This window comes from Acinonyx jubatus, chromosome C1 (assembly GCF_027475565.1).
Source record: "Acinonyx jubatus isolate Ajub_Pintada_27869175 chromosome C1, VMU_Ajub_asm_v1.0, whole genome shotgun sequence".
In the NCBI taxonomy this organism is placed as follows: Eukaryota; Metazoa; Chordata; class Mammalia; order Carnivora; family Felidae; genus Acinonyx; species Acinonyx jubatus.
Genome location: NC_069381.1, coordinates 90,991,787 through 91,017,689, shown reverse-complemented (window position 1 = coordinate 91,017,689; position 25,903 = coordinate 90,991,787). Strand labels below are relative to the sequence as shown.

The 25,903-nt window shown below is 38.4% G+C and overlaps 1 protein-coding gene and 1 long non-coding RNA gene across 2 annotated transcripts in view; one reads left to right on the top strand and one right to left on the bottom strand.

Annotated features, from left to right (window-relative positions):
- On the bottom strand, positions 1 to 25,903 carry LOC113599072 (uncharacterized). Its single transcript, XR_003419796.2, has 4 exons — positions 25,810 to 25,903; positions 3,347 to 3,577; positions 1,609 to 1,701; positions 1 to 263 (listed from the first exon to the last, which is right to left on the bottom strand). It is a non-coding gene; the product is annotated as an uncharacterized LOC113599072 (long non-coding RNA).
- Positions 23,655 to 25,903, top strand: part of LOC128313948 (calcium-binding mitochondrial carrier protein SCaMC-1-like) — a 43,306-nt gene continuing 41,057 nt past the window's right edge. The window contains exon 1 of the mRNA XM_053214554.1: positions 23,655 to 24,130. Coding sequence (XP_053070529.1) covers positions 23,951 to 24,130 — 180 coding nt within the window. The 5' untranslated portion in view covers positions 23,655 to 23,950. The remainder of the gene's footprint in view (positions 24,131 to 25,903) is intronic.

Below are 25,903 nucleotides of genomic sequence, written 5' to 3'. Positions count from 1 at the left end.
AAATTTTTGCACTTATTAGTTTAAATGCCTTTAATGGTGTGTCACCTTATCTTTGTTTTAGTTAAGTTGATCTTTGTAAATAAAGTAATGGCTTTCCCATACTATAGATATGCTGTGGAGATAAAGGAAACTTTTGTTCTTTGGTATTAACTGGTACTGTGTTCTTCTCCACCCTTTGGTCGTGCAGTCAATGTTGAGAACCAGAATTTTTCTTCCGCTTGAAGTCTTGCTGATAGCTGTCTTTATCAACCCCTTCAGACTTGCTAGGGATTAGAAGAACATTGGTATAAGATGCTAGGGCTGACCAATGAATAAGTGGCTAAGGGCTTTTAGTCTGAGCCCTCGCATTTTGTAGAACCCTGTGTAGATATGCATAGCCTCTCATTATCAGAACTTCCCTCCCAGTTCTTAACAGTATTGCAGAAGAAGATGCTCTGTCCTTCAGGACTCTGTAAGAGTCAGAAGAAGCAGGTTGTTCCCTAAGCCTTTGGTGTCTAAGGTTATACTATCTGCCAGGGCTGGGGCCTCATCTTGGTTTAATGATTATGGTATTCCTGTTATAACAAACATTCCTATGGGTAAAAGTACTAAATCTCCTGTTTAGTGACAGATATTTAGTTTGGCATTTTACTTTTGCTTTTGGCAAATTCATAAAGAGGTAAAGCTGACTCACATGATCTAGAAAGGAGAAAATAAAGTCAAATGTTAAAATACTAGACTAATTCTCTAGCAGGTGGATATGAGGGGAGTCCTTTGCTTTCAAATAGAGACTATTTTAGATAATAAAGGAACATTTTGAAATCCATACCAGGAATATACCAGGAAGTTAAAGTAAAACCAAATCTTAATGTTATTTCATCTCATTTTATTTTTTATAGTCATGGTGATCAACTGGAAACACCTGCTTTGAAAATTCCCAAGGTTGGCATGATATTGGTCTTGATGATATGGTGCTTTGGGAACCTATGGGATATTTGTTTCTGTGCTAGAGTAAAACTAGATCTGTTTATGCTTTTTATTCTTTCAAATTTATTTTCCTTCGGGGAGCCTAGGTGGCTCAGTCGGTTAAGCTTCTGATTTCAGCTCAAGTCATGATCTCACAGTTACTGAGTTTGAGCCCCGCATCGGGCTCTGTGCTGACAGCTCAGAGCCTAGAGCCTGTTTCAGATTCTGTGTCTCCCTCTCTCTCTGCCCCTTCCCTGCTCACGCTCTGTCTCTCTCTCAAAAATAAACATTAATTTTTTTTCAAAATTTGTTTCCCTTCTTCAATTTTTGTCAAAGTAATACATGCACATGGCAAAAATAAAACAGAACTGAGGAATTTATACTGAAAAACAACATCTCTCTCAGTACCATTACCATCTACTACTCAGTACCACTTTCCACAGGCAAACAACCTTCCTTTATTTGGTATAAAGATTAAAATTATTTTTAATAATTACTGATTTTTACTCTTTTATTCCTGTAAACTATCTAAGAAGTTACAACTGGCAGTAATCTGGTCTGTATCCTTCAAGTCTTTGTTTCTGTGCTTATAACAAACATATACACACATAGTAGTAGCAGCTACTTTTAATAACTTTTTATTTTTAGTAGTCCATTAATTACCTCTCAACTTTCTTTTCTTTTTCAACTTTCAATTATGTGCTGTTGGTGCCATTTCTTGACTTTTCAATTTAAAGGACATTATCTATTCACTGCCTATAAGAAAAATAAGGATTTAGCTATACTTTCTTGAATTTTGATAGATATTATAGATATTATAGTTTTATTATCAGTTGCTTTTATGTTTCTAAATAATATGCTTCAGCCTCTAGGTTTTGTCCCAACAGCCTTATATAATATTTCTTGATTCTTAAGCTATATTTATTCATTTAACAATTATTTATTGAGTATCTACTGCGATGATAGACTCTATTCCACATGCTCAGTCATTAACAGAAAGATCCTAGCCTCACTGGCCTGTACATTCTAGTCGGGGAGGGGGTGTTGAGACACATAAATTATATAGTAGACATTGACAAGTTTAATGGGGAAAAAAAAGGAGAATAAGGTAAGAGGAATCAGGAGGTAGGGAGGTGGGAGTAACAATTTTAGGCTGGATGGTCAGATTTGGCCTCAATGAGAAGTGATGTTTGAGCAAAGACTTAAAGGCAGGCAGGGAGTTATCCATGTGAATAGCTTAGGGAAGAGAGTTCAGGCAGAGGAAACCAGCAAAGGCCTCAAAGCAGGAGTGTGCTTGGCACGTTCAAGGATTGGCAAGGAGGCTAGTATGGCTGGAATGGAGTGAGCAAAGAGCCCTGTGGTGGACGCTGAGGTGAGAGAGATAACAGAAGGTGACATGACATTGTGCCATATGGACCAATAGAAGGACTTTTCACTTTTACTCTGAGTGCACTGGAAAGCCATTGGAAGGTTTTGAGCAGAGAAGTGACATAGTCTGACTTGTATTTAGAAGGATTTGTATAGCTTCCATGTTGAGAATAAGTATAGGAAGGTGTTGGTGGAAACGGGTTAGTTGGGAGGCTACTGCAGTAATCCGGATAGAGATAAAGGTGGTTCTGAGTAGGGAGTGCTTGTGGAGTTGGTGAGAAGTAGTCACATTCTGGATATACTTTGATGAGACTATCAGCTCTTTTCCCCTTTCTTCCATTTTATATACTCTTCTATCTACCATATTCTGTCAATCACACTTTTGTTTTTACATTTTCAAGGTTAATGCCAAATTCATTCGTTATTGTAATCTTTCATGTGTTGTTTATAGGTTGATCCTGAAAGTTAACAATCAACCCTTTCCTATTTAATTATTGTTTATTGCATAGCCAAATAATATGGAAAAATTACATTTAAACATAAATACATCCTTGGGGCGCCTGGGTGGCGCAGTCGGTTAAGCGTCCGACTTCAGCCAGGTCACGATCTCGGTGTCTGTGAGTTCAAGCCCCGCGTCAGGCTCTGGGCTGATGGCTCAGAGCCTGGGGCCTGTTTCCGATTCTGTGTCTCCCTCTCTCTCTGCCCCTCCCCCGTTCATGCTCTGTCTCTCTTTGTCCCAAAAATAAATAAACGTTGAAAAAAAAAATTAAAAAAACAAAACAAAACAAAAAAACATAAATGCATCCAAGATCATGGCCTCTGGGCTCCTTGAAGAAGAATGTTCCAGTGTCCAAATTAAATAAATTTTCTTTTATAATTTCAAAAGTTGCTTAAAATTATCCTACATTTTAGCTGCCTTCCTTTTTTTTTTTAAATCATGAATCATTTAAAAATGTAATTCTTATTGTCTCCCCCTAGAATTTCCAATTGTCTTTTTTGTATCTTATTGAGAAAAAAAATATGTTTTCTTTACCATATAGCTGATACCATCCATTTCTATAGTCATTATATCTTCTGCACAGACTACATTTCATTTTTCTTCTTGAAGACATTCTAGTCGCGGCCCACTGACTTCCTCTTCTGATTTAGATTGTAAACCCTGTGCACAGCTTCACTCTGGAATTGTTTTTCATTAGACTCTTGGGTTAGTTTCACCTTTTTTATATTCCATATCTTCCTCTTCGTTGGTTTCTACCTCATTTGTCTGGAATATATTAAACAAATTTTCATCAGAAAACACAAATAGATGAAATTTCTGAGTACCTGTAAATCTGAACATGTTTTTAGTATGCTCTTCCATTGATTTATAGTTTGGCAAAGCACAGAATTCTGTATTCAAACATTTTATTCCTCTCAGAACTGTGAAGGTTTTGTTCTACTATCTTCTAGCATGAGAATTGCTGATGAGAAGTTTGATGTTAGTTTATTATTGTTCCTTGGTAAGTGACCTTTTTTGCTCTTCTTATCTAAAGGCTTTAAAAGATTTTCTCTTCCCATTTTCATTGCAGCATTATTCACAATAGCCAAGATGTGGAAACAACCTAAATGTCCACTAATGAATGGATGAATGGATTCAAAAACCCTAAAAAAACCAAAAGACATACAATGGAACATTATTCAGCCATTAAAAAAAAAAAGGGAAATCCTGACATATGTGACAAGATGGATGAATACTGAGGATATTATGTTAAGGGGAGTAAGTCAGTCATAGAAGGACAGATACTGCATGATTTTACTTCTATTAGGTATCTAAAATAGTCAAATTCATAGAAGCAGAGAGAATGGTGGTTACCAGATGCTGGAAGGAGAGAAAAATTGGGAGTTGATTTCCAAAAAGTATAAGGTTTCAATTATGCAAGATGAACAAACTCTAGAGATCTGTTTTAAAACATTGTGCCTATAGTTAACAATATTCCATTGTACATTAAAATTTTTGCTAAGAGATCTCATGTTATATGTTCTTACCATGATAAAAAAGTTAATTTAAAAAATCTCTTGGGATGCTTGTGTGGCTCAGTTGGTTGAATGTCTAGCTCTTGATTTTGACTCGGGGCATGATCTCAGGGTTATGAGATAAAGGCCCTTGACACGCTCTGCACTGGGCAGTGTGGCCAGCTTAAGATTCTCTCTCCTTTTCTCTCTGCCCTTCCCCTGTGCATCCTCTCTTTCTCTCTCTTTTTTAATTTTTAAAAATGTTTATTTATTTTTGAGAGAGAGTGATAGAGCATGAGCAGGGGAGGGGCAGAGAGAGAGGGAGACCCAGAATCTGAAGCAGGCTCCAGTTCTGAGCTGTCAGCACAGAGCCCGAGGCGGGGCTTGAACTCATGAGCCATGAGATCATGACCTGAGCCAAAGTTGGATGCTTAACCAACTCAACCATGCAGGCGCCCCCCTCCCTTTCAAATAAAACAGAAAGAAAGAAAAAAAAAATTCTTAATATGCGGTGTTTAAAATTTTTCTGAAGTTATGTCTAGATGATCTTTTTCCATTCATTTTGCTTGGCACTCCTTTTATCTTCTTTATTGGGAATACTTATGTCTTTCCTCAAGGGATATATATGTGTGTGTGTGTGTGTGTGTGTGTGTGTGTGTGTGTGTGTATATATATATATATATATATATATATATAACTCAAGGTCAGGATGTGAGAAAGGAGCATCTAGTTTGAACTTTGTGGAAGTAATATGTTTTCACATTTCTTTGAAAATGCTAATTTAAAAATTTAAAAGCTTATTTTTCTCTTCCAATAATCTTTCCCTAGGATCAGTACATGTACTATTTATCTCAGTCTTTCTCTTTTATTGTTTTATTGTTTTCTCTCTTGGCATCTTGAGTTGCCCATCAGGTTTAAGAATGGGACTGTTCTAGATAGCTTTTAGGAGTTTACTTCTGTAGTATATATAGGTCTGTCTTCCTGTGGGATGGCTCTGTGTACATGGGAGGGATCATTGATTATGGGAATTCCAGTCACCCAGGTAAACCTCCAAATTACAATGGCTTTACACAATAGGTTTGTTTCTCATCTGTGTCACAGTACAAAGCAAATGTCTCTGACCGGTAGGTGGCTATCTTGCATGTGATAATTCAGAGGCCCCAAATCTTTCCACTAGCATCTCCTTGAGCCTTGGTGCCTTTTGTTCCAGCTGTCAGAGGGGTTAATAAGAAAGCGAAAAGTGTCATACATCCCTTCTACTTACATTTTACTAGTTAGAGAACTACACCTGGGTATAAGAAAACTGAAAAATGAAGTCCCTGGCTGGGTACCTATTTCCCAGAAGAAGTATGTCACACTAAGAAACGAGGAGCACAAATTTTTGGTGCAGAGTCAGCCATTGCTTCTATAAATAGACTTAACCACTGGTTGTCTTCATTTTAGGGTAAGAGTTCTGGAGTCTTTTTGTTTTAGGGGGGATATTTGGCACTCCAAAATGCAAGACTAGAGAAAGCTTTACCTGGGACACTGGTATCCAGCTTTAGCATTCCTGTTTCTCCTCAGTTTATTCAGCTTTTTAATGGCAACTTTTGGCAGGGGCAATGGGTAGGAATAGATGCTAGTTAGTATTCTGTGTATTTAGAAATGGGAAAGGAGGGTGGGGAATGTTAGTTGGTGTCTGATGCAGTCATGTATTAGACACAATTTCAAATAATCCCTCTGTTTTAGCCTCCCCTGTGCCTCCTGCCCTCTGAGGCACCTGCCAACTCTGTCTGAAGCTTCTGTGGGTTTCTGCCATGGAGATTCATCCTCTCCTACTCTGAATGTCCTTCCTGCATATTCTGGACTGCCTGTTCTCTCTTATCTAACCACAGGTTTTTAGTCTTTTTCCATTTTCCACATATTGGCTTTAGTCTCTCACACACTGACAACTCTCCTTGTGTTCTCTTTACTGTTCTGCATTTGTTCCTGTGTTATCATTAGGTCTCAGAAGGTAAGAAGGTAGGGAAGATAGAACTTTTTTTTTCTTGAAATATAGTGTATTGAACTGAGGCCCCAGAACTGTTTCTTGAGGAAAGTCCTGAGTTTTCTTGCGGGAACCATTTGAGTATTTGTCCACAGTTCTATTTAAATTCTTTAACTTTCTTAAGAATATAACTTTACTATCTGCTTACTTGTTTTTTTTTTTAAATTCCAGGATAGTTAACATACAATATTATATTAGTTTCAATATAATGATTCAATGTACAATATAGTGATTCAACAATTTCATACATCATCCAGTACTCATCACAATAAGTGTACTCTTTAATCCCTTTCACCTATTTCCCCCATTCTCCCACCCACCTTCCCTCTGGTAACCATCAGTTTGTTCTCTACAGTTAAGAGTCTGTTTTTTGGTTTGTTTCTTTTTTTCCTTTGTTTGTTTGGTTTCTTAGATTCCACTTATGAGTTAAATCATATGGTGTTTGTCTTTCTCTGATTTATTTCACTTAGCATTATACCCTCTAGATCAATCCATATTATTGCAAAATGGCAAGATTTCATTCTTTTATATGGCTGAGTAACATTCATATACACCACTTCTTTATCCATTCATCTGTCTTTGGATACTTGGGTTGCTTCCATAATTTGGCTATTGTAATGCTGCAAACACATAGGAGTGCATATATTTTTTCAAATTAGTGTTTTTGTATTCTTTAGGTAAATACCCAGTAGTGGAATTACTGTGTCATATAGTAGTTCTTTTTTTAATTTTTTGAGGAGACTCCATACTCCATACTTACACAGTGGCTACACAAGTTTTGCATTCTTGCCAATAGCACATGAGGGTTTTTTTCTCCATATCCTCATCAACACTTGTTTCTTGTGTTTTTGATTTTAGCCATTCTGACAGATGTAGTTTTAAAAAAATATTTATTTAAATATTTAATATTTAAATACCCCCAATGTGGGGCTTGAACTCATGACCACAAGATCAGGAGTTGCATATTTTTCTGACTGAGCCAACCAGGCACACTTTCATTGTAGTTTTGATTTGCATTTCCTTGATGATGGGTGATTTGAGCACCTTTTCATGTGTCTGTTGGCCATCTGTATGTCTTCTTTGGAGGAATGCGTGTTCATGTCTTCTGCCCAGTTTTTAATTGGATTTTTTTGTGTTGTGTTGTGTTGATTTGTATATGTTCTTTATATATTTTGACTACTAACCTTTAATTGGATATATCATGTGCAAATATCTTCTCCCATTCAGTAGGCTGTCTTTTCATTTTGTTGATTGTTTCCTTTGCTGTGCAGAAGATTTTTTTTTAATTTTTAATTTTTTTTTTTTTTTTTTTTTTTTTTTTTTTTTTTTTAGAGAGACAGAGTGAGCTGGGGAGAAGGGCAGAGGGAGAGAGGGAGAGAATCCTAATCAGTCGACATGCTCAGTGTGGAGTTCAACTTGGAACTTGATCCCACAACCCTGGGATCATGACCTGGCCAAAATCAAGAGTTGAAACTCAACCGACTGAGTCACCCAGGCACCCCATGCAGAAGATTTTTATTTTGATTTAGTCCCAATAGTTTATATTTGCTTTTGTTTCTCTTGCTTCAGGAGACCTATCTAGAAAAATGTTGCTGCATTTGATGTCAGAGAAATTACTGTCTATGCTTTCTTGTAGGATTTTTATGGTTCAGGTCTCACATTCAGATCTTTAATCCATTTTGAGTTTATTTTTTGAATGGTGTAAGAAAGTGATCCAGTTTCATTCTTTCTATGTAGCTCTCCAATTTTCCCAACACCATTTGTTGAAGAGACTGTCTTTTTCCCTTTGCATATTCTTGCCTCCTTTGTTGAAGATTAATTGACCATATAATTGTGGGTTTATTTCTGGGCTCTGTATTCTATTCTATTGATCTATGTATCTATTTTTGTGCTAGTATCATACTATTCTGATTATTATTGCTTTGTAGTATGTCTTGATATCTGGGACTATAACACCTCTAGTTTTGTTCTTCTTTTCAAGATTACTTTGTCTAGTTACAGTGTTCTGTGGTTCCATACAAATTTTAAGATTATTTGTTCTAGGTCTATGAAAAATGCTGTTGGTATTTTGATAGGCATTGTATTAAATCTGTTAACTGCTTTGGGTGGCGTGGGCATTTTAATAGTATTTTTTCTCCAAACCATGAGCACAGAATATCTTTCCATTTGTTTGTATCATTTTCAATTTCTTTCATCAATGTTTTATAGTTTTCAGAGTACAGCTCTTTCTTTTTTTAAAAAAATGTTTATTTACTTATTTTGAGAGAGTGCAAGCAAGTGGGGGAGGGGCAGAGAGAAAGAGGGATAGAGAGAATCTCAAGCAGGCTCCGTAACGTCAGCACAGAGCTAGATGCAGGGCTCAATCCTATGAACCGTGAGATCATGATCTGAGCTGAAATCAAGTCGAGCACTTAAATGGCTGAGCCACCCAGGTGCCCCAGAGTACAGGTCTTTCCTCTCCTTGGTTAAGTTTACTCCTAGGTATTTTATTATTCTTGGTGCAATTGTAAATGGGATTGCTTTCTTAATTCCTCTTTCTGCTGCTTCATTATTAGTGTGTAGAAAAGCAACAGATTTCTGTATATTGATTTTGTATCTTGAGATGTTACTGAATTCATTTATCAGTTCTAGCAGTTTTTTCGTGGCATTTTTATGGTTTCTAAACATGGTACCTTCTCATCTGCAAATAGTGTCAGTTTTACTCTTCCTTAACAATTTTGATGCCTTTTATTTCTTTTTCTTATTTGATTGCTGTGGCTAGGACTTCCAAGACTATGTTGAGTAAAAGTGGTGAGAGTGGGCATCCTTGTGTTGTTCCTGACCTTAGAAGAAAAGCCCTCAGTTTTTCACCATTGAGTATAATTTTAGTGTAATTTTCACATATGGCCTTTATTATTTTGAGGTATATTCCCTCTAAACCTACTTTGTTGAGAGCTTTTATCATGAATGGATGTTGTACTTTGTAGAATACTTCTGCATCTATTGAAATGATCATACGGTTTTTATCCTTTCCCTTGTTGATGTGATGTCACATTGATTTATGAATATTGAATCATGTTTACATCCCAGGAATAATCATCATTGTGAATGATTTTTTTTATGTATTGTTGGATTCAGGTTGCTAATATTTAGTTGAGGAATTTGCGTCTATGTTCATTAGAGATACTGGCCTATAGTTCTCTTTTATAGTATTTTTGTCTGGTTTTGGTAACATGGTAATGTAGGCCCACATAATTAATTTGGAAGTTTTCTTTAATATTATTTGGAATAGTTTGAGAAGAATAGATAGTAATTCTTTAAATGTTTGGTAGAATTCATGTGTGAAGCCCTCTGGTCCTGGACTTCTGTTTGTTGGGACTTTTTGGATTACTGATTCAATTTCCTTGCTGATAATTAGTCTGTTCAATTTTCTATTTTCTGCTGATTCAGTTTTGGGAGGTTATATGTTTCTAGGAATTTATACATTTCTTCTAGTTGTCTAATTTTTTGGCATATATTTTTTATAATATTCTCTTATAATCCTTCGTATTTCTGTGGTGTTGGTTGTTATTTCTTTTTCATTTCTGATTTATTTTAACAATTATTCATTTTTGAGAGAGACAGAGTTCATGTGTGGGGAGGGGCAGAGAAAGAGGGAGACACAGAATCTGAAGCAGGCACCAGGCTCTGAGCTATCGACACAGAGCCCAATGTGGGGCTTGAACCCACGAACTGTGAGATCATGACCTGAGCTGAAGTCGAATGCTCAACCGACTGAGCCACCCAGGTGCCCCCTGATTTTTTTTATTTGAGCACTCCTTCCATTTTTTTTTCTGAGTCTGGGTAAAGGTTTCATCAATTCTGCTGATTTTTTCAAAGGACCAGCTCCTGGTTTCATTGATTTGTTCCATTATTTCTTTAGTTTCTATTTTGTTTATTTCTGTTCTAATCTGTATTATTTCCTTCTCTCTACAGGTTTTGGGTTTTATTTGTTGTTCTTTTTCTAGCTCCCATAGGTATAAGTTTAGGTTGTTTATTTGAGATTTTTCTTGCCTCTTGAGGTAGGCCTGTATATTTATAAAATTCCCTCTTAGAACAGCTTTTGCTGCATCCCAAAGATTTTGGATGTTGTGTTTTCATTTTCATTTGTCTCCATGTATTTTTTTGATTTTCTCTAGATTTCTTGGTTGACCCACTCATTGTTTAGTACCATGTTATTTAACCTCCATATATTTGCGTTCTGTCCAGATTTTTTTCTTGTGATTGATTTCTAGTTTCATAGTGTTGTGGTTAAAAAAATATGTATGGTATGTCTTCGATCATTTTGAATTTGTTGAGCCTTGTTTGGGGCTTAATCTGTTTTGGAGAATGTTTTTATGTGCACTTGAAAAGAATGTGTATTCTGCTGTTTTAGAATGGAATGTTCTGAATATATCTGTTAGATCCATCTGGTCCAATGTGTTGTTCAAAGCCACTATCTCCTTGTTGATTTTCTGTTCAGATGATCTATCCATTGATGTAAGTGGGTGCTAAAGTCCCCTGTATTATTGTATTACTATTTATTACTTCCTTTATGTTTGTTATTAGCTGCTTTATGTATTTGGGTTCTCCCATGTTGGGTGCATAAATAGGTACAATTTTGCACGTATTTGGATGTTTCCAAACATCTTGTTGGATGTTCCCCTTATTATTATATAGTGTCCTTTTTTAAAATGTTTATTTTTGAGAGAGAGAGAGAGAGAGAGAGAGAGAGACAGAGACAGAGCAGGAGCGGGGAGGGGAAGAGAGAGACAGAGACAGAATCTGAGGCTCCAGGCTCTGAGCTGTCAGCACAGAGCCCAGTGCGGGGCTTGAACTCTAGAGCTGTGAGATCATGACCTGAGCTGAAGTTGGACACTTAACTGATTGAGCCACAGAGGTGCCTCTATAGTATGCTTCTTTGTCCCTTGTTATAGTCTTTGTTTTAATGTCTATTTTGTCCAATATAAGTATTGCTATCCTGGCTTTCTTTTACTTCCATTTGCATGGTAAATATTTTCTCATCCCTTTACTTTCAATCTGCATGTGTCTTTAGGTCTAAAATGAGTCTCTTGTAAGCAGCATATAGATGAGTCTTCCTTTTTAAAAAATCTATTTCATCATCCTATGTCTTTTAATTAGAGTGTTTAGTCCATTTACATTCGAATTAATTATTGATAGGAAAGAATTTATTGTCATTTTGTTACCTGTTCTATGCTTGTTTTTGCAGTTCTTCTCTGTTCCTTCTTGTGGTCTCTTCTCTCATGGTTTTGTTTGGTTTCTTTAGTGATATACTTAGATTCCTTTCTTTTTATTTGTTGCATATCTGTTACTGGCTTTTGATTTGTGGTTACCATTAGGTCTGTATGTAACATCTTCTGCATATGGTAGTCTATACTAAATTGATGGTTGCTTAAGTTTGAATTCATTCTTTGCTCTTCTCCCTGCATGTTTTAGATACATGGTGTCATAGTTTACATCCTCTTATTCTTATTACATCCTCTTATGTGAATCCCTTGACTGGTTTTTATAGCTATACTTAATTTTACTGCTTCTGTGCTTCCTATTTTTCTTACTCCTACTTATGGTCTTTCCTTTCCACTCAAAGAGTCCACTTTAACATTTCTTGTAAGGCTGCATTAGTGGTGATAAATTCCTTAACTTTTGTTTGTCTGGGAAACTATCTCTCCTCCTATTTTGAAGGAGTCTTGCACCTTGCTGGAGAGAGCATTCTTATTTGCAGGTTTTTTCTTTCAGCACTTTGAATGTATCATGCCACTCCCTTCTGCCTGCAGAATCAGTTTCTGATTTCTGAAAAATCAGGGGATAGAGTTATGGGGTTTCCTTTGTATGTAACTATTTTCTATTCTCTTGTTACTCAAATTTTTTTTAAATGTTTATCTATTTTTGAAAGAAAGACAGAGACAGAGTGTGAGCAGGGGAGGGGCAGAGAGAGAGAAAGAGAGAGAGAGAGAGAGAGAATCTGAAGCAGGTTCCAGGCTCTGAGCTGTCAGCATAGAGTCTGATGTGGGGCCCAAACCCACAAACCACAAGATCATGACCAGAGCTGAAGTCGGACGCTAACTGATTGAGTCACCCAGATGCCCCTCTCTTGTTGCTTTTAAAATTCCTTATCACTACTTTTGGCTGTTTTAATTACTGTGTGTCTTTATGTGGACCTCCTTGGATGATTTTTTGAGGGGCTCCTGCCTCCTGGTTCTGGATTTGTTTCCTTCCCCAGATTCAGGAAGTTTTCAACTATTAGTTCTTCAAGTAAATTTTCTGCCCCCTTTTCTCTCTCTTCTGTGTATCCCTATAATGTGAATGTTATTATGCTTGATAGTGTTGCTAAGTTCTCTTAGTCTGTTTTTGTTTTTTGTTATTATTCTCTCTCCTGCCCAGCATGATTGCTTTCTAGTACTTTGTCCTTCAGGTTGCTGATCTGTTCTTCTGCTTCCTCTAGTCTACTGTTTATTCTATCCAGTATAGTTTTAACTGATTTCTTGATCTCTGATTGGTTCTTTTTTGTTTTCTATCTCTTTGTTGTGTTTTCTATCTCTTTGTCAATAGTCTCACTGATGTCCTCCACTCTTTTCTCAAGTTCATGGAGTATCTCTATGAACATTACTTTACATTCTCTATCGGGCATATAACTTATCTCTGTTTCATTTAGCTCTTTTGCTATGATTTTTTTCCATTTTTTCATTTGCAACATGTTTCTCTGTTTCCTCATTTTGTCTACCTCTGTGTTTGTATGTGTTAGGAATATTAGCTACATTGGGAGCACCTGGGTGGTGGAATCAGTTAAGCATTTGACTCTTGATTTTGGCTCAAGTCAGGATCTCATTGTTCATGGGATTGAGTCCCACATCAGGCTCTGTGCTGACAGTACAGAGCCTACTTGGGAGTCTCTATCTCCCTCTTTCTCTCTGTCCCTCCCCTGCTTGTGTTCTCTCTTTCTCTCTCCAAAACAAATAAACATTAAAAAAAGAGGACTGTCAGCTACATCTCCTGCTCTTGAAAATAGTGGCCTTATGAAGAAAAGGAGCTATAGTGCCCTGCAGTGCAATGTCTCCTGTTTGTCACAGCCTGGTGCTCCAGGTGTATCTTCCATATGTGTTGTGTGTGACTTGCTATTGTGGCTGAGCCACCTTTCCTTTCAGTCCAGTCATCTGTAATAGTTCACTTTGCCTCTTGTGGTTAGGGTTTGGTCTTTGTGTTGTTAGTGGGCCAGTCTGGTGCCACCTTGTACTTGAGTTGAGTCATACCTGGTATTTGCCAGAGATGTAGTAGCACCGAATTCCAGGGTGCTTTCCCCGTATTTTCCCCTGAAAAGCTTTTGTTTGTGGGCAGGGCCTGTAGTCAGACCAGATGCCTGCCCCCAGCTCACTGGTGGGGCCATAGTTGAACTACTATGTATGGTTACTTTCCCCTATCCCTGGGACAGTAGTCATTGTGGAGTAGTGCTGGACCCTGTCAGGACTGCTTTCACACGGCCAGGCTTGTGGCATCACTTTGGATGGGCTCAGACCAAGAAAATATTGGTGGGGCAGGTCTGTAGAGAGGTCTGTGGGGGGTGGGGCACAAGGTGCTAAGGTCTGCACTGGTCCACTGCAGAAAGTGACAAGCAGCTGCCTGGGAAAATCCCTGCTCAGGCATGGATGGAGGGGACAGATCACTGAAGCTCATGGGGGCAGGGCCCATTGTTATTTAGCAAGCTAGGTGGAGATTGTTGGTGCTACACTGGTTCTTGCACATGTCCATGTATCTATGCTGGGAGGCAGAGGAGGGGAGTGGTGCCTGTCAGCTTTTATTCTTGGAGAAGTCTCCCAAAGATCTCTGTCCCTCCAGCACATGCTCTGAGATTAGTAAGTAAGTCTTCTATGTATCTCACACTTTTTTCAAACTGCTGCTTCTATGCTGTATCTCAGAAGGGCTGTTTATTATGCTGTCTCTTTATGGGTGGGAACTCTACCCTCTTGGCTCTCCAAGAAATTTACAGGTATTAAGCTGCACTGATTGTTAGGCCCCTCTGTTTTTCAGAGCCAGATGTTACAGGGTTTTTTCTTCCCTCTGCAGATACCCTGTACCTGGGATGCCTTTTGTGGGGTCTGGTCCTCTCCCGTTTCTGTGCCTGCCATATCCCTCTCCCCCATGGGCAGTCCCACATGTTTGTTTGACTCCCAAACATGTCTCTGCCCTTCCTACCCTGTTCACTGTGGCTTCTTGTCTATATTTAGCTGTGGAAAGCCTGTTCTGCCAGTGTTTGGGTCATTTTCTGGGTTATTTATGTGGATGTGGTGTTATCTAGTTGTATCTGTGGCAATAGGTGAGCTTAGAATTCTCCAACTCTGCCATCTTTCCCGGAAGTTCTCTGCTTACTTGTTTTTAAAGAATGTCTAGATCTAGCATCTCAGAATATTAGCTTTCTGGATTCTCATCAGTGAGCACAAGGTGGCAGAGTCTTCCACTCAACACCTCCCCAAGGCCAGGTTGGGGAGTAATATTTGGGGAGGTGTGTTTGAAGGATATTTGTTTCAGTTACTCTTCCAGTTACTTTAATTTTTTAAAAATGTTTATTTATTTTTGAGAGAGAGAGAGAGAGACAGAGAATGAGTGGGGAGGGGCAGAGAGAGAAGGGGAGACACAGAATCCAAGCAGGCTCCAGGCTCTGAGCTGTCAGTACAGAGCCCGATGCGGGGCTTGAACTCATGAACATGAGATTATGACCTGATCAGAAGCTCGACCAACTGAGCCACCCAGGCACCTCATTCTTCCAGTTACTTTAATTTCTGTCCTTGGAATAAGCTGACAAAATTACTGGAATTGTGTTATCTTAGCCATTCTCAAAACTGCCTTTGCTAAGTGTGTTTTAGCATTATGGCTTCCACTTTAGCAAACTGCTGATGAGAATCAGCATCTCTTATTGCAATTACTTTAGGAATTTTTAAAGGACCTTATCTTTTCCTTTCATCACTCAGTGAGATATTTTTTGAACAACTCATTGCTACATAAAACTTTAGTTCCATGTCTTTCCCATGGAGCTGATGTGTTCTTTCCTGTCTGATAATGAGAATTGTGGAACAGGTTGTGTTTCCCCTTATCTGTGTTTTTATCATTCTCTGGTCTTGACTTTCCACTGTATCTTAAAATTGTGATAATGTCTTTGACAAAATGTGAATTCAGATAGAACTCAATTGGCAAGTGGCTCCCATCCTTCACCTGGCCACAATTTTTAACCAGGAACCAGTTAATGGTATTATCTCCTGCAGGGTAAAGTGCCAGAAAATGACTTTGTGATTATTTGGGGCCTTCTCAATTCAGTGTATGATGCACATTTTGTAATAATTGGTCTGTTTCTTACACATCTCATAAATGAAAACAAATAAATTAAACACATGGTAATTGGAAGATTAATTGAAAAGGGTTGTTTCCTTTTACATTGCAATAATGTGACTATGAATTTTATGTGATGGAATTTTAGGGATTGCATTTATAGAGAGGATTTTTATCTTCCTTTATTACTAAATCTCTAATTCTATTGGGTCTCAACAAAAAGTATATACTATTTATTAGTGAGCTACACACATTTTATATTGTGCACTGTACTGTTTTTATTATAAGATACCTCAAAGCTAATATAGAACAAGGCAAGTTATATACACATGAATGTGAAAATAAAGTAAAATAAAAAGACTTATTTGAATGAGATTTGTCTATTCTGAATATAATATATTCAGTTTCCATATTATTTCCATAAAGGAGAACCATCTTATTTTTTCTCCTTTAAGATTTCTTTGAAGATATATGAAATAGCATTACTACATGTACTGGGTAGTACTCTGAAATTTATGGCTACCTAGAACCTCAGAAGATGATCTTATTTGGAAGTAGGGTCTTTACACATGTAATTAGTTAAGATGAGGGCATACTAGGGCCCATACTAGCTGGCCCTAAATCCAATAACTGGTATCTTTTTAAGAAAGCCAATAGGGGTTCCTGGGTGGCTCCATTGGATGAGTGTCTGATGCTTGATTTTGGTGCAGGTCATGATCCCAGGGTTGTGGGACCAGGCCTTGTGTAGGGCTCCATGCAGAGCGTGGAATCTGTTTAGGATACTCTGTCTCTGTTTCTGTCTCTGTTTCTCTCCCCCACTGCCCATGTCCCCTGCTTGCTCTCTCTCTCTAAAAATAAAATAAATCTTAAAAAAAAACCCTGTAAAGACACAGAAAGACACATAGAAAGCCATGTGATGATGGAGGCAGAGATTGAAATGGTGCAGCTAGAAGCCAAGGATTGCTAGATACTACTAGAAACTGAGAAAGAGACAAGGAAAAGATTCCCTTTCAGAACCTCCAGAAGAAGCTGACCCTCTTTACATCTTGACTTCAGACTCTGTCTTGAATTGTGTAAATTCACAGTATTTTTAAATGATTTTAAAAAGTGATACTGAAAATAAGTATGTACAAATGATATGTAAATAAACATATCATTTGTACAATCACAGGATGTGTAAATCCTGTGAATTTCTGTTGTATTAAGCCACCCAGATTTTGGTAATTTGTTAATTATTGAAAACATAAATTGAGCATCTAGTTGGTACTCCATAAATAACTGCCAGTTGATATCCTTCATAAGGGAAAATTAATTAAGACTATAATAACTGAACAAGAGAGGCAGTTGTACAAAATTTTAAACAAAACACTTTATGATGCAGAAAAGCCTCTTTTTCTCTTTCTTTCTTTCAAAAACACTATAGTTTAATATAAAATGCCTACTACAATTGCATTTTGAAAAATTTGATCTCATTAATATTATATAATATGAATTATAGTCAAAGAAACAGACATAAATGAAGGGGATCAAATTTCATGCTTCAGGATGATGTTACCCACAGATAACATAAAGATTTTATCATTTACCTTCTGTTACCAGCCACAGGTGGCTCAGTTCACCCATTACATTGGGTTTCATTAATTTGACCACTCTTGGAAAGATATTGATAAGACAAACTATATTTGCAACACTTATGAGAAAAAAAATGATGTGATATATTTCCTTGATTGATGAACTTTTTATTGTAGGACATAGAGAAAAAATGTAAAAAGGAATGATAAATAAAAGAGGAATGGTGAAAATTGTTTGTTTTTCTCACCCAAGTGTTTCCAGGTGATGAATGCATTTTATCCAGAATGGATTTATATACTTTGTATATTCACAGTTAAATATGTCACTGAGTCTGGGGGAAAATATTAATTGAATGAACTATAGAAAAATGCTTACAACATGGTTCATAAAGGCATTCTTAAGCTATCATTCTGATGTTCTATCACCCTCTACTGATCAGTGAGCCAAATTACATTCAGCTGTTTTCCTTGGCCAAAGAGGATTCTTGTTTGAAGACCAAAAAACGTATTTTTGTTTATTTGCTAAATCTACAAAATCTGATGATGAATTTTAAAAAATCATACTGAAAATAAGTATGTGCAAATGATATGTTTATGTTTCTCTCTACTATTAGTCAGCAAGCTCCTCAGTAAAAGTTAGACACTTACTTATATTTGTTTCTCTAGCAGCCAGCCTACTGCTTAGCACAGTAGGATAAATAAAATGTTGAGGCAATTTTTGCAATTATAGTAGTCTTTATTTTTCATTACTTTATAAAGTTCTTTGTCTCATAAATATAATTACTATGTGGATTTATGTAACAGTGAAACATATTTTGAATATATTGGTTTCATATAAAATGCTGAAGCTACTTTAACTTCTGTATGTTTTTAACAGTTTCAATCCCATGTTCATAGTCATCTTGATTGTGATTTAATCTGGGCATTTTTCTGGTTACATGTTATTCTGATTATCTCTACATTATTAATTGAGGATTTTTATTGTTTATATTTAGGATCAGCTGGGGGGTGAGAGATGCAGGAGACCAGAAATAATTGTCGCTTATGGTCTGTGTTTATTTCTGTTTCATATAAACATGGTCCAGAGGCTGACATGGTGGCTCTGTAGTCATCAGGATCCTGGTTCTTTCTGTCTTACTGCTCCATTATGCATGTGCTGCATGTGCTGAGTGGAATAAATAGATGCAGAGCCTTTGAGAGAGTAGACCAGAATAAAATCCATGTCACAGCACAGTGGAAGTTGGTGAATTGGTAGTTCTCACCAAAGGTGCTGATGTAACGGGCTTGGTCCATTATAACTATATGAGATTGGTGTGCCCAATTCTGGGTTACGTGATGCACAGTAAGTTTCACAAATTGACATTCTATAAATTCATGACCACAAATTGGTACTCATGGTGCTCAAAAATCTTACCCAGTTTCTTTTATAGCATAGCCTTCTCACTCTCCACAGTAACTATGCTATACCTTCTACTATTTCTTCAAATTTCTGGCTTTCACATCCTCTTTTTTTGACTTTCTCTCCTTCATATTTAACATCCCATTTCCATTAGTTCTTCATTTATTATTGAAGAAATGGAAGCCATTGCATGGGCCCCCTTCATTTTTCCACCACTGTACTTACAAACTCTCAACAGACTTTGCATCTATTTTTTCACTGCATTGGAGAAAGGGCATCCATAGCTGTAGTCAGCCAGTGCAGTGAGATCAATTAGGAAATTCTTAGAGTGGAAAGCCTGAACTAGACTGGTGGCAGTGGAGGAGAAGAGAAGCAGACAGGTCATGATATATTTTAGAGATAGAACTGAAAGAATGTTATGAAGGATTGGATAAGGGATATGAGGGAGAGGGAGAAGTGAAGTTGCAGAGAATGTGGAGAGTTGGATTTACTCAAGGTTATGGTTTTGCAAAATGAATAAGGCAAAGAAAGCAGGAGCAAATGTGTAAAGGAGTATGGAAGGTAGTGATTAAGATGATGGATTATGGAATCTAAGTGGAAGGAAAGAGAAAAATGAGGGCACAATGAAATAAGAACAGTGACAATGCAGAAACATTATTAGATTAAAGGTCCTGGTAAGATCTCTGCTCACATTATTTGCCTGTTTCTTAGGTCAATTGTCTTTCTCTTATTGATTTAGGATTCCTAATATATTCTGAATACTATTTTATGGAAGCCGTAATGTTGGATTTTCTATCTGTGACTCTTTTTCACCTTTTAAATGATGTATCTTCATGCACAGATATTTTCAATGTTATCAAACTTGTATTCTATGGTTTATGCTTTCTAATGTATTATTTTGGAATTCCTATGCACTGAGATCACAAAGGTATTCTCTTACATTTTATTCATAATATTTTAAGGTTTCACATTTTACTTTTAGGTCTTTACTTCACTTGGAATTCATCTTTATGCATGGTATGAGGTATGATCTACTCAGTATTTAACTCTCTCCAATCTGGTTTCTGTTCCACCAATTCACCAAAATTCCTATGCATTTCTTGCCAAATCCAAAAGACCCTTTTTGGCCCTAGGTTTTAATTTTACTCAGCATTTGACACTTTTAGTAGCACTGGACTCTCTTTTTCTAAAAATAGCCTCTTCTCATGCTTTCTTTAATAATACATTTTCCTGTTTCCTCCTACTTCTGTGAAGGCTCTTTCTCAGTCTCTCTTTTTTTTAATGTTTACTTTTATTTTTGAGAAAGAGAGAGAGCGTGTGAGTAGGGGAGGGGCAGAGAGAGGGACAGAGGATCCAAAATGGGCTCTGAGCCACCCAGATGCCCTTCTCAGTTCTCCTTTAATAAAAATGACATTAACAATAATTACCATTTATGAAATGCTTTCTATGTGCCAGGGCTTGTGTTAAGTATTTTTTTCTACTTAATGCTCACAACAGAATGTTGAGACAGAATTGGTACTGATGAGGAAGCTGAGGTTCAGAGAAAATATGTAATGTGCCCAAGATTATTTGGTTGCAGGCAGTTTGCATTTGATGGCTCTGTTGCCTGCATCTGAGATGTACATTGTAGGGTTTTTCAGAACTTGGTCTAGGGCCCTCTTCCTACTCTATACTTTTTAAGTGATATTCTTCTCTCCTACAGTGTTAAAAGCTTTCTGTATGCCAATAAGTTACAAATTTATATTTCCATCTTGGACCTCTTTCCTGAGATAGGCATGCAATTTTGCCACTTGTATGACTCACTGGCATCTTAAACTTAATACATCTAAATTTGAACTCTTGATCTTAATCCCAATTGATCTCCTGCACCTCAGAGATTGACATCTTCATCTACATGGTGTCTCATTCTAGAAACCTAAAAGTTATTTTTGATACTGCCTTAGTCCCTTCATGCTGCTCTAACAGAATACCATAGACTGGGTGGCTTATAAACCACAGAAATTTATTTTTCTCAGTTCTAAAGGCTGGAAGTCCATGAAAAAGGCACCAACAGATTCAGTGTCTGGTGAGGGTCTGCTTCCTCGTTCATAGATGCCTTCTTGCTGTGCCCTCACATGGTGGAAGGGGCAAGAGAACTCTTTGTGGTGTCTTTTATCAGGGCTCTTAATCTCAGTCAGGAGGCATAATCACCTTCCCAAAGCTTCACCTTCTAATACCTTCACCTTGGGGGTTAGGATTTCAACATAGGTAATTTTGGGAGGACATAAACATTTAGTCTATAGCAGGTATCATTTTCTTCCTCATATCTTTCATCTAATCCTTCATAAAATTCTTTCAATTCTATCTCTAAAATATATCATGATCTGTCTGATTCTCTTCCCCTCCACTGACACCACTCTAATTCAAGCTGACTACTCTGAGAATCTCCTAACCGATCTCACTGCACTGGCTCCTGCCTTTCCCCCCCCCATTCTCCACACAATAGCTAGCAGGATCTTTACACTGTGCATTAAGCCATGTTATTCTGCTGCTAAAAATGCATAAATGCCTCCTGGTGTAGGCTGTAATATTTTTCATCAAAGGAGGTGAAGGAGGAATTGAAGTCAGGAGAGCATGTCACTTGTTTTGGCCAATAAAATATAAAAAGAAATGAAATATGTCACCTACAGGCAGAGTTTTTAAGATCCACAGCCTGCTTTTCCATCCTCTTTTTTTCCCTTTGCCATGGCTACCAACGATGTTCCAGGAAGTGGCTGCCTCAGTCCCAGGGTAGGGACAATGACATCCAGGAGCAGAACCTATTGCTGACCTATAATGGGTATATGTATAAATGAGATATTCACCCTGTAGGTCACCAAGATTCTGGAGTTGTTTGTTATCACAGCATAACCTGGTTTGTCCTGGCTGATATAACTCTATATTGTTCTTGGGATAAAAGCCAGAATCTTTAATTGAGCCTGTGTTTTTAATCTCAGTTTGGGCCATTCTTTCTGTTGTTCATTATTGTCCAGTGACAGTGACCTTCTTTTAGTTCCTTGAACTTCCCAAGTTCTTTTCTTCTCAGGAATGTTAAAGATACAAAAAATGCTATTTTCGTTACTCTTCACAGGCCAACCCCTACTTATCTTTCAAGCCTTAGCTTAAATATCACTTAAACTTCAGGAAGCCTTCCTTCATTACCCAATATATCATGGCCCCTGTTACATCTTCCTAGAATAATTACAAACTGAGGTGAGCGTAATGAAGGAAAATTGGATTCATCTCAGTTTGTAATTATTTTGTGAGTTATGATTTTCTATGAGCTATGCTTTCAGCTGTGACAGAATACCCAGAAGAAAGTGGCTGAAATAACAGAGGTTGAATTTGTTGCCTGTCCAAACAGGTCCAGTGGAAACTGGTTTCCAGAGTTGGTTCACTGGCTCAGTGATGCAATCAAGAACTTGGGCCCTTTCCATCCTTCTGCTCTGCCATCCTTAGGTTTTGACTTTCACCTTGTCTTGTTGACCCAACATCAATAGAGATTATAAGGAAACAATCAGCAGTATCAGTTCACACAGAGAGGACTTAAAAGCTGGATCCAAAATAATATTAATGAGTTAAAGTCTCCTTAAATTTCAGCTCATACTAAAATTCAGATATGTGCATAATATGAACTTTGCCTAACCTGGTTTTGCCGGTCTTTATCCTGAGTCCCACCTGCTGCATAATAATAATAATAATAATAATAATAATAATAATAATAAAATTAAGCAAATATCTAATTTGTTTTAATGCTTAGTTTGCCTGGTAACTGATTAAACCCTTTTATATAGCATTTACTTTCTTTTAGATAAAATGTGTTTGTTCACTAATTTTCTCCCTAGGAAAGAATCTGGATGTCTGAAATCATAATGTGGTTTACTTGTGACTTCTGTGACTTTGGGGCTAAGGGCCAAACTTCCTGTGCAGCTCCTTAGAGCATGCTGGTTGGTATTAGCTGGCCCTTCATCTATGTATTCAGTGCTGGTCTCTATTGCTCCACTGCTGTGGCTGGTCTGTTCTCTTGACTTGAGCAGTGCTTCTGATGGCTCTCATTGGCAGGTGCTGATTGCAGACTCCTGAATTTCTTCCTTTTTTTCTTTTTAAAGTTTATTTATTTATTTTGAGAGACAGAGTAAGTGGGGGAGAGTCAGAGAGAGGGGAAAAGAGAGAGAATCTCAAGTAGGCTCTGCACTGTTAACACAGAACCCAATGTGGGGCTCTAAACTCATGCATGAACTGTGAGATCATGACCTGAGCCCAAATCAAGAGTCAGATGTTTAGCCAACTGAGACACCTGGGCACCCCCAGACTCCTGAATTTCTTATCAAATTGACCACTGACCAGGTGATCACTCGCATTACACAAGAGCAATGGGCTCCAAATTTGTTTATCCACCCATGATTTGTGTACATTTATTTAAATATTACATATGTGCAGTTGTCAGTTCATGCTAAATATTAGAAAGCCTATTTTCCTCTTTAACTTTTATAAATATAAAAAGAAGTCTTAACATTTACTCCCTTGGTTACTAAGGTTTGGATTTCAACTAGCCTATGGGAATGACAGATGAAGTCTTGGTCTAATAAAAGGGAGAGAGAATTGGCCCAGGATGGCCCCATGGAGGCTGATCTATGTCAACCCTGGCTCTGAGCACAAAACTGAAAAACAAACAAACAAACAAAAAACCAAAAACACCACCAACAAAAAAAACCTCCTCTGAAAACTCATAACCATGGGACTACCCTCACTCAGTTTGGAGTTTGAATTGAGAATATGCTGTCTGGGGGGACACCTGGGTGGCTCAGTACGTTAAGCAACCCACTTCAGTTCAGGTTATGATCTCATGGTTCCTGGGTTAGAGACCCACATGGGGCTCCCTGCTGTCAGCACAGAGCCCCCTTTCCATTCTCTCTCTCTCTCTCTCTCTCTCTCTGCTCCTCCCTTGCTCGGGCTCTCTCTTGGTCTCTCTCAAAAACAAATAAAACATAAAACAAAAATACTGTCTGGGAATCCCTGGCCAAACATTAATCTGGGCAGGGGGGGAAAGGGGGGCGGTCCTAAGCTGCTTTCCCCCAGCCAAGACTGGCAAAATCAAATCCAGAACCAGGGCTGTTGCCGGACAGGCGGGAACCATCCTGGCCCACTTGCTCCAAACCCAGAGACTTGGGAGCCCACACGTTCCAGGGGCCGTTGCTGCGCGCTGCCTCTGAGGCTCCCTGACGCCGGTACCGGCGGCAGCTCAGCCTGAGGGTGGGGCTTTCCCACTTTTCAGGGTACCCTTAGCGCTGTGTCAGCATGCTGCGCCGAGTACGGGGCTTCCTGTTGCCCACCGTGGCTGGCCAGGAGGAGGAACCCGACCGCCTTTTTGAAGAGCTCTTCCACAAACTGAACCATCACGGGGACGGGATGGTGGACATCAGAGAACTGCAAAAAGAACTGGAAGCTATGGGCATCCCTGTGGGCCAGGACGAGGAGGTGGGCCGTGATGCGTTCAGGCCACATATTGTACAAGGCTGCAGGTCCTCTGGAGCCGTTAGGAGGTGTCGGTGGGGCTGGGACTGGGGGGTGGGGACGGAGAAGACCCCCTCACTCCTTCCCGAACTCCTCTCTGGGCTCAGAAATTCTTTCTGTGTGAGCTGCTTTGCTAAAAACTGCCCAGCTGTTGGAACACTTGTCACAAGTTTGTCCTAATAATGACCTGCCATGGTAAAAACATATTGAAGACTTTACCATCTTGCCTAAGTGGGGGCCAAGCCATCAAAACTCTTAAAAGGCCTGCTTGCATCATCGCAACGTTAACCAAAAACCCTCATTGAGCCAAATGCCGATGGCGTGTGTTCAAATCTGGTTAGCTTTTGGGAACTCTAAGGATCTGCCTTGATGGCCTGTGATGGCTCATCCTACAAGGGCACCCCATAGGTTGGGCTATGCAGCCTGCAGGGCAGTTTGCTCCAGAATGCCCCTGCCTCAGGGCTGCATCATGCCCTTCTGGGACATTCCTGGGTGTGCACTGGCTCCTCTGCAGGCTGTAGCTGGAGATGTTCTGATACTAACACATGAATTACAAACATGTATTTTCAGTTTACTCTAGCACTACCAAAGAATCTATACCGAAGAATCTACAACAATATACCATTCACTAGAGTGTGGACTTATCATTAAGCTTAACAAATGACAGTATCCATACTGATTGCTGTGTTTTCAAAGAAGCCTCACTTCCACAGCTGTACATTTAACCAGTTGACCAACTAGAGTTAAAAAAAAAAAGCTGCTTTAATTTAAGCTTCTCTAAGACACAATGAGGCCCAGCAGCAGCATAAGAATATGTGTGCACATGCATTTGAAAAGGGGAAGGGGACACCAGGTTTTGTAGAAATCTTTTTCTTGTGAGGAGGCTTAATTAAATTCAGTAAGAGGAAATGACAATATTTAATAAGTTTCCATCTGGTAGGCTTGAATTGAATAATGGATGTGACGTCACACAACATGGAGTCCAGAAAAACATACAATCAGGACGGTAACATTTATTCTTAAGTCCATAATCCTCGGGGTTTATAAAATGCATGCCAGAGAAATGAGGGGATAACTACATACCCTTGATTATGCTATGTCACATTTTGTCATAGAAATTGATGATTTGTTCCCTGGGGCTTACTCAACCACAGATGATGGTTTTGATTATATATACCTATTGTATTGATTTCACTGCATTCTCTGTGTCCAAGGCTTTTTGCTGCATTCACTTTGCATTATCCAGAAAAGAAACTCATGACATTATGCTTTTCTTCTAATATAGACCCAGAATCTTAATATTCTATTTCCCTTCTCAATGAAGATCTGGGTCCTCTGTTTTGTCAGACTGACCAGTGTCAGCTCTATCTTCATTCAATTTATCCCAGTGGTTCTCAACTAGAAGTGATTTTGCCCCTCAAGGACATCTGGCAATTTTTACTTTTCTGATGGTCATGACAGTGGGGGATGTGTGTGTGTGTGTGTGTGTGTGTGTGTGTGTGTGTGTGCGCGCGTGTGTGTGATACTAGCATCTAGTGAATGAAGTCCAGGGATGTTGCTAAATATCCTATAATGCACAGGACAACAAAAGATGATCTGGTCCCGAATATCAATAGTGTCGAGTTTGAGAAACACTGACTTACCCCAGCCACAGCCCCTGTCATTCCTTGCTCCCATCTTCCAGTAGCTGTACATGCCTTGTATGTCAACGAGTAAATAGAAGTTCCTTCGGGTTTC